This window comes from Pan paniscus, chromosome 1 (assembly GCF_029289425.2).
Source record: "Pan paniscus chromosome 1, NHGRI_mPanPan1-v2.0_pri, whole genome shotgun sequence".
NCBI lineage: Eukaryota > Metazoa > Chordata > Mammalia > Primates > Hominidae > Pan > Pan paniscus.
The window spans coordinates 36,654,047-36,663,612 of record NC_073249.2 but is presented as its reverse complement, the minus strand read 5'-3'; the positions used below and the strand labels follow the sequence as shown (position 1 = coordinate 36,663,612).

General features: G+C 36.7%; 1 protein-coding gene across 5 annotated transcripts in view; it reads right to left on the bottom strand.

Annotated features, from left to right (window-relative positions):
• Positions 1-1,419: 1,419 nt before the first annotated feature.
• The window catches only part of NSL1 (NSL1 component of MIS12 kinetochore complex), a 52,753-nt gene continuing 44,606 nt past the window's right edge, over positions 1,420-9,566 (bottom strand). For 2 of the 5 annotated variants that reach the window (XM_063597282.1, XM_003814173.6), the window contains exons 5-6: positions 3,198-3,265; positions 1,420-2,349 (exon numbers count right to left, since the gene is read on the bottom strand). In XM_063597282.1, the coding sequence (XP_063453352.1) occupies positions 2,071-2,349; positions 3,198-3,265 (347 nt within the window). In that variant the 3' untranslated portion in view covers positions 1,420-2,070. Of the gene's footprint in view, positions 2,350-3,197; positions 3,266-9,566 lie in introns of those variants that run through there. The other 3 variants (XM_055108324.2, XM_008966793.5, XM_014342951.4) reach the window with 2 other exon arrangements.

The following is a 9,566-nucleotide window of genomic DNA, read 5'->3' as shown; positions in this document are numbered from 1 at the left end:
AAGATAATTTTAAGACCCTATTCAATCCAGACTCTTTTTATCATAGAGCAAGATTTATTTTCAATTTTTTCCTTCAACCTTTCCAATTCCTTAAAACTACAGACTTTCTTGCTTTTAATCCTTAGCTTACTAGTTCTTGGCCTATGCAGAAATGCAACTTCTCCTCTTACACAGTATACTTATTCAATATTATTACTGCTATTGGTCATGCTTTTCTTAGTTAATAATGCTAATACGTACTGTCTTTCCCAGTGGTATTTCTATTTTAAACTCTGCTATAACTATGGAGTAAAACTCATAGTTTTACTCAAGAGGATTTCAAATCTCAGCTGTCTGCCTGGGGACTTTAAAATATAACCATTTTTTAAAAACTTATAAAAATTTCCAACACAAAGTAGAATATATTCATTACACAGATTCAACATTAACAGGATTTTTGTCACATTTCCTTAATTGATTCCTTGTTTCTCTGCTGAATACTTCAGAGCAAATCTATCATGTCATTTAAAAACTCTATGTAGCACAATATACCTCTCTTAAAAGGGAGGGACCATGTTCTTATATAATCAAAATGCAAGTAGCTTATATAATCTAATAGAATTAACAATAACTCTTTTGTTTGGGGACCTCTGAAGTGAAACAAATCATACAGAATTTTAATACTATAAAAACATTAGCACTGTAAAAACAGCCACATATTATACAGCCTCAAAACAGTTTTAAACTGAAGTCTAGTATGTTCAGAAACGCAGGGTGCTGACCCACCATCCAACTGAAGCTGAGCTCAGGAATGCCTAAGACAACTCATAAAAATACACAGCATCAAGATCAGTCTTTGTACATTATTTCAATGAAAAACACATGGCTGTGTACAAATATACAGATCTCAAACTGTAACATTGAAACACAAAATGCAGTAAAGTGGCTTTATAAGTTTTCTTCACTGAGACAGACCTTCTGGTGACTTCTGGTGAATCTAGACATTTATAATTATTAATACATAATAAGCAAGAGAAATACAGATTTTCCAACCTCATGATCAGTAAATTCCTTTGAAAAATGAATGAAGGTATCAGAGTCATCAAAAGGGGAAACAGTTGGTAAGTGTGATGGCCCTGCCTACACTGTATAATGTAAGACACACAATAAGAGCTATAAGAAACTATAGTTAAATGTTAGAAGTAAAGCCAATATCGTTTTCTCAGACTTCTCCCAGTGATTATATACCTGATATATAAACATCTTCAAATGTAAAATAGTTCAATAACACAATGACACTTTGCCAGTGTATTAATCTGATATATATTTTGAACTGGAATGATCTGTAAAGAAATAAATAAGAAACCCTAAAAAGAAACCATTAGTTCCAAGTCAAATTATGTTAATGGTCTATAGAAAAAAGTGAGTGCGGGCAGGAAACACTGGCTACATGCCAATTTTTATTTCAAAGAGTAATGTTGCACAAATAATAGTTATCATTGTCTTACACAACAAAAAATCCTAAAGTTAATCTCACAAACCTAAATTAGCTGAACATGGAGTAACAAAGTCAAAGCCAGTATTATCATCAGCACATTAATTTGATAAATCAAACTACATCTTTAAAAAAAAACCCTGCATCTGCTGCTGTGCAGAACTGATAATTACTTTTCAGCATGTAAACGAAAAATCATTATACAGCTCTCTCTCTTTTTTTTTTTTCCTAGAAAGATGTATACCAGGGAAACACAACAGAATTTGTTACTTGTTAAATCCCACAAAAGCTACAAGGGAGCTGAGAGTTGATGGCACTTAAGGACAGTAAAAGTCTGCACTTTTAATATTTTTAATACCCACTGATGGGCTTTGTGTCAATACTTTTTAAAATGCTTTTTATTTACAACAGATAAAACAGTAAGGAAATACAATATTATATCATATCCCCGCACAGAGATACTATATCTGTATAAATGAATCACTAGTAAAAGAGTTATTTCTTATTTCAAATGAAGTCTTATCTAGGTATTAATTAGGCTGTAATCTAAATGTTGATGGTGCCTATTTTCAACTCCCAAAATAAACAGAAAGAGCTCATGTATCAAGATTAATTTTCTTTGGCCGCAATGGATACCATTTTCTCTGGGGGCAGTCTTTAGTTTGCTTTCTTTTCAGTACCACGTCAGAGGTTTTCCTGGAAGCAGTCTCTGTTGGTGTGGTTTCTATCTGTGTTATAAAGTTCTCAGGTTTAGCATCTGGTTTCCTATGACAACTGGAAAAGACTTCTTGGTGAATCCTCTGGAGGTGGATAACAGGCTGCATCCTGAGAACTTGGGAAAATCCCTCTCCTTGTTCAATTAATGCAGGCAAGGACTTCAAACAAACAAAAACAGTAATATTCAACATTAATCTCAGGTTGAAACACAAACAGACAAAGATGGATGCCATACTCTAAATTTTTTTTTTTTCTTGAGAAGTCTTGCTTTGTTGCCCAGGCTGGAGGGCAGTGGTGTGATCTCAGCTCACTGCAATCTCCACCTCCTGGGTTCAAGCGATTCACCTGCCTCAGCCTCCCGAGTAGTTGGGACTACAGGCGTGCACCACCACACTTGGCTAATTTTTGTATTTTTAGTAGACGTGGACTTTCACCATGTTGGCCAGGCTGGTCTTGAACTCCTGACCTCAGGTGATCTGACTGCCTTGGCCTCCCAAAGTGCTTGGATTACAGGTGTAAGCCACTGTGCCCTTGCTGATCCAGGCTTTAAATGCTGGATTGTAGGTTACTTATGTGCGCAACCTGCTTAGCCTCTCTGTGCCTCAGCTTCCTCATCTACAAAAGAAATAACAGTATCTGTCTCATAGGATGTAAGGATTACATGAGACAATATATGTAAAGCAGTTGGATGGTGCCCATACCAATTATTCAATACATTTTAGCTGGTATTATTATCCAAAACTGTTCGGTGAACTGCTAACACCCAGAACACAAAAATATAATCAACCTTTAAAGAAGACAGGTATATTACCTGGCACATAGTAGGTACCTGATAAATGGCAGCTATTCTAAATGTTACTGTTGCTTAATAAATTCATTAAAGATTTATTTAAAGGACCGCTGAGAATTCCTGTTAGAGCAGACTAAAACACATATGAATGTTGAATGCAAATACCTAGCCATACATTTTGTTCATTTGATAATTTTTTTAGCACATAGCTTTTACCTTCATGGCTTCACTGATCTCCTTTGCTACTGTTTCCCCTCTGCATTTCAAATTTTCCATATGAGGGGCTGCAAAAACATTGCCAAACAGTATTTTAGGTTTTTATCTAATAGCAAATCATAAAAGGCATATAGATACTATCTGAAAGGCATATAGATGCTATCTGGACAAAAATCTGCTAGGATGATTCACCTCAGCTTAATCTTTCTTAGAGTGAGACCATTATAATAATAGAGTAAAACTAAAAGTTATAAGCATAAGATGGTACACAAAATTCTATTACGAGTAGTCATAACACTGTGTGCCCCTAAAAGAGAGTTCAATGTTCATTCTATACATTACCTACCACTATGTTTAACATCTTTGAGCACTATCATATTTTTAAATAAATACTTTTTATATTACTCTGAATTTTATAAAAGTAACACATATTCGATCTTAGAATATACAATCACACTGCACTGAGATCATGCCTAGATGGAATTAATCTGGAACAGATTATCAGTAATACTACTTTCTCTTTCCTTACTTCCTAATACATATTTTCTTCTTCCAATCTTTGCATATTCAATGATACAGAAAGATAAAAATCTTACTAAAACTCTAAACAAAACTGAAAATGAGAAAAAATTGTTCCATTATGAAATGATCTATGAATTAGTTTTTAGAAGAGTAGTTCTCACTAGAAATTTCTTAGAGTCAAAGCAAGTATATAACTATGTTAGGAGGGCCACATTTTCACTGGCTAGAAGAGATTGGTCAATAACCCAGGCAAAATATTTCTTTCATAACTGCTATTTTTCTTTTCTGACTTGTCTTAGGTTCATCTTTAAAAAGTGAGAACACATTTAGAAAAATGGAAATGAACCACAAAAACAGCTTACTGAAAGAGGGCACTCAAAGAAGGAGACAGACAATGGCAACACGATAATCTCAGAAAAGGGTTTTTTTTTTTTGTACCAGAAATTTCTTTGGCAATTTGGTGAAACCTATGAACACCTTCTCAGAAAAATTTTTAATGTACTTGTTTTTTAAATTGAGGTATAATTTATATATAGTGAAATGTATAGACAGTAAGTTCAGCATTCAATTGACAAGTGTATACCAAGACACAGGACATTTTCATCACCCTAGAAAGTTCTCTTGTGCCCCTTTCCCAGTCAATTTTCTCCATAAGAAGCAACCATTTATCTGATTTTAATCACTATACATTAGTTTTGCTTATTCTAAATTTCAGAATGTTTTAAAATAAAATTTAAAATGTAAGTAGAAAATTGTGATAGGTAATATATGTGCTTCTTTATTGATGATTTAAATAACAAAATTGATGGCATAATGATTACCATAATATAAAAACAATGAGTGTAAACAACAGTGTGAGGTATCCACAACAACAGAAAATGAAAATATCTGTAGCTTTAAGTAACAGAAAGAAAGTTAGTGATACTGATAACATCACCACTATTACCTACATTCAAAATGGAAGGAAATGCTAAATTTCAGTTTGAGGCTAGTAAAAATAAAAATGTACTTTTTTTCCTATACAAGTTCACAGGAGGGTCCTAAGGATCCTTGCCTTGGAATAACATCATAATTTCTATTATTTACGATTTGAGGAGATTCCCCAAAAGTACTCAGGGGCATAACAATTGTTAAATTTTCTCTGTGGTATGGCAAATAAATAATTCATCCTTTGGTCCTCCTGTGGCAATATGGATTCTAGCCAGGCCCACACTTACTCTCTCTTCAAGCTTGCACACCTGTGTAGGAGCTATCCGTTCAACGAACATTTATGATGTATCTTCCATGGGCTAGGCTTATGATTTGGTTTGGATCTGTGTCCCCACCCAATCTCATGTCGAATCATAATCCCAATGTTAGAGGTGGGGCCTGGTGGGAGGTGATTAGATCACGGGGCGATTTCCCCCTTGGTACTGTGTTATGATAGTGAGTGAGTTCTCATGAGATCTGGTTGTTTGAAAGTGTGTGGCACCTCACCCCCAAAACAGCTTCTTCCTGTTCCATCCATGTGAGGTGCTAGCTCTTCCTTTGCCTTCTGCCATGACTATAAGTTTCCTGAGGCCTCCCAAGAAGCTGAGCAGATGCCAGCATCATGCTTCCTGTACAGCCTGCAGAACTGTGAGCCAATTAAACCTCTTTTCTTTAGAAATTACTCAGTCTCAGATATTTCTTTACAGCAGTGTGAGAAGAGACTAATACAGCTGAGCAGCAGGTACTTATAATAAGTAAAAATGGTCCCTGCCCATCAAGGAACATTCAGTTTAGAAGAGAGAAACACAGGAAGTTCTTCAAAATTAGCTCAAACTTTTCCTGGGTAGTCTCATGTTTCCATGATCTCGGTTAACACATATCTCACCTCCTGCCTGAATGGACCCTGCCTTGCTACAGGCTCCCACTGGGTCCTGCACAGTTCTAGTACAATGCCTGGAAGACATCATTGCACTAATTTGTGTAGAATAAATTTCTCAACCCTATCAGACCCGACCCAACACCACCCCCCACTTCAGAACATATTTTGTAAAGATCCCATTACTATTCTAAAGCAAAATTCATAGGTAATATTTCTACACATATAAATAGAAATAAAGGGAGAAATAATATTCATCAAAATATGTACTTAATATGTTTAAATATGCTCAGACCCAACTATACCAGAAGACATAATGAAGTACTCTCAGACTTGTGCCTACTTATAATGAGTAAGCTTGGACTTAAGAAAATTTACATTTGAAGCCATTCTATACAGAAAGCAGAAGATCAGAAGTATGGATGGAACTTGAATAAAACTTAATGTTACATAAGAAATAATAGATTAGATTTATTTGAATATAAGAGGAAGAAAAACTGAAATAGAGATAACATACCAAGACAAAGTACTGACTGTTGAACTGGTGAAAATTAGGAAGTACATTATTTCTACAAATGAGATGTCCTTATTAAAAGTGTAGTGTCAAAATTATCCCCTATAACATGAAAAAGTGCGAGATTAAAGTCTACCAGAAAACATATCTCCTGCTTCAAAATTCCCATAATTTAGACTATAGTCAATATATACATTAACTTAAAAAGACTTCAAAGATCATACTGTCGAAAGGTGATGAGAAATAGAGGATGGATTAGGCAAAATATTAACACAAGAAACTATAGAGATGATATGTGGCTGACCTCTGTAGTTAATCTGACTAACACTCAAAACAGGCAATTCAAAACTATAATTAGAATACTTTAAACATTTTAAATCTTCACATAATTTCTTATCATTGTGGTACAAAAATATAATTTTTAATATTTAGTTTGACAATAGCAAATATACCTAAACCACTTTTGCTTAAAAAAAAATGAGATCCCTATATTTTGTGTGCTTCTGTTAATTCAGTAACATTTGGTTCTAGTCCTAAGGACTCTCAAACTTTGTTACATATTTTCCATCAGCTTTGCTGCTTTTGTAATAACTAAATACTGCATTTAATTAAAATCCCTTTTAATTAAAATTGTTGGAAATGCTCTAAGTAATTCCTTAGGAAAAAACAGGTATGAAAGTCTCAACTGAATCTAAAACATTTACTGATTAAATGTAGCTCTAGCTGCAAAGATTTTTGTTTACTTTGTTTTTTTTTTTCTTTTTTTTTTGAGATGGAGTCTCCCTCTGTCGCCAGCAGCGAGTGCAGTGGTGCGATCTCAGCTCATTGCAACCTCCACCTCCCAGGTTCAAGTGATTCTCCTGACTCAGCCTCCTGAGTAGCTGGGACTACAGGCATGCACCACCATGCCCAGCGAATTTTTGCATTTTTAGTAGAGACAGGGTTTCACCATGTTAGCCAGAATGGCCTCGATCTCTTGACCTTGTGATCCGCCCGCCTCGGCCTCCCAAAGTGCTGGGATTACAGCCGTGAACCACAGCGCCTGGCTTATTTGTTTTTTTTTTAGCTCAATTTTCCCTTCCTCCACATGTTCATTAACAGGTTCCATGTATACTCCAAATATACTTCATGTATATTCAAATTCTTAAATACCTTGTATATACAATCTTTAAATATAATCACCCTATCTTAAAAATAGCATGCATAGGAGTGACATCAAAAATGGTGGCATAGGAGATTCCAAAGGCCCATCCCTCCACAGAAAAAAGCTGGCAAAATCTGTCACAATCAACTTTATCAAAAATCTGGAAAACAGTCAAGGGTTTTCACCAATCAACAGAATGTTTAATCAAGGCAAGAGCAAGTGAAATCTGGTAGGAGAACTTGGTATATTTTAATTTACCCTTGCCCCATTCCCTTCTTCCTGGCTCGGTGGCAGTAATTCCCAGAGTGGGTTACTGGTGCTGGAGACAACAGAGTAGACTCTGCTCTCAAAGAATTGTATTGTTTTGACCTGGTGAGTGGCTCTCTGAAGGACTAACACAAAAGGCTTGCCTTTATTTCACCTGATTCGGAACTCTCTCAGGGTAGGAAAGTGGCTACTTGGAGGTTATCTGTTAAAAACATTGAAAGGTAACGAAGCAGCAGATGCAGCATGCAGCACAGGAAGTCAGTTGGGGCAAACTGCTTGCTGAAAAGCTCCAAACAAGCAGGATGGGAAGGCAAAGGCCGTTATGAACCGCCTGGCTGAGAGCTGAAGGCATATCCCAACATACACCTACAGAGTTTAATGTTTTGTTTTGCTCCAGGCATTTAAGGAAATCTCTGACAAATCACTAGCTGACCACTAAGCTAATGGAATGGAGACTTCAGTGACTACAAACAACAAAAAACATGGTATTTCCAAAACAGGTTTAGAAAAGTCACTAAACAAACAACTCACCACAAGCAGCAACAACAAATCCTGGGAAGATGGAAGAATCTCATTTCTAGAGTTACCATATTAAAATATTTGAAATGTCCAGTTTTCAACAAAAAATTATGAGGCATGCGAAAATACAAGAAAGTATGGTCCATTCACAGGAAAAAAAGGAAATTAACAAACTGTCACTGAGGAGGTTCAGACACTGGACTGACTAGATAAAGACTTTCCATCAATTATCTTAATATGCTCAAAGAACTAAAGAAAACCTAAATAATGTGTGTCACCAAACAGAGAATACCAAAGGCAGACAGAAATTATAAAAAGGAACAAAAAAAATTCTGGAGCTAAAAAGTATAATAACTGAAATGAAAAACTCAGAGGGGAGACGGTGAGTGTTCAACAGCAGATTTGGGCAGGCAGAAGAATTAGGGAACTTGAAGGTAGGCCAAATGAAGTCTAAGAGATCTGTGGGCACCATCAAGCCCATCAATATATGCATAACAAGGCCAGGTGCCATAGCTCACGCCTGTAATCCCAGCACTCTGGAAGGCCAAGGCGGCCAGATCACGTGAAGTCAGGAGTTTGAGACCAGCCTGGCCATGGTGAAACCCCGTCTCTACTAAAAATACAAAAATTAGCTGGGTGTGGTGGTGCATGACTGTAGTCCCACCTACTCTGGAGGCTGAGGCAGGAGAATTGCTTGAACCTGGGAGGCCGAGGTTGCAGTGAGTCAAGATTGTGCCACTGCACTCCAGCCTGGACAACAGAGTGAGTGAGACTCCATCTCAAAACAAACCAACCAACCAACAAACAAACTATATATATATATATATATATGCATATGCATAACAAGCGTCTCAGAAGGGGAAGAGAAGAGACAGGGGCAGAAAAAATATCTTAAGAGATAATGGCCAATAACTTCCCAAATTTGATAATACATGCATTTACACATCCAAGAAGCTCAACAAACTCCAAGCATTTACACATCCAAGAAGCTCAACAAACTCCAAGCAGAAAAACTCAAGGAAAGCCACATCAAGACACATACTAATCAAACTGCTGAAAGCTAAAGACAGAATCCTGAAAGCAACAAGAGAGAAGTGATTCATTACATATAAGACATCCTCAATCAGATTAACAGCCAATGTCTCATCAGAAACCATGAAGAATAGAGCACTGGGAGGATATGGTTAAAGTGCTGAAAGACTTTTAAAAAAATCTGTCCACCAAGAATTCACTATCTGCCAAAAATATCCTTCAAAAATGAAGGTGAAATTAAGACATTTCCAGATAAAAACTGAGGGAATTGTCTGGACACAGTGGCTCATGCCTATAATCCCAGCACTTTGGGAGGCTGAGGTGGGCAGATCACTTGAGCCCAGGAGTTTGAGACCAACCTGGACAACATGGCGAAACCCCATGCCTACCAAAAATACAAAAAAATCAGCTGGGCTTGGTGGCACATGCCTGTAGTCCCAGCTACTCAGGAGACTGAGGTGGACGGATCACCTGAGCCCAGGGAGGCTGAGGCTGCAGTGAGCTATGATGGCACCACCACACTCT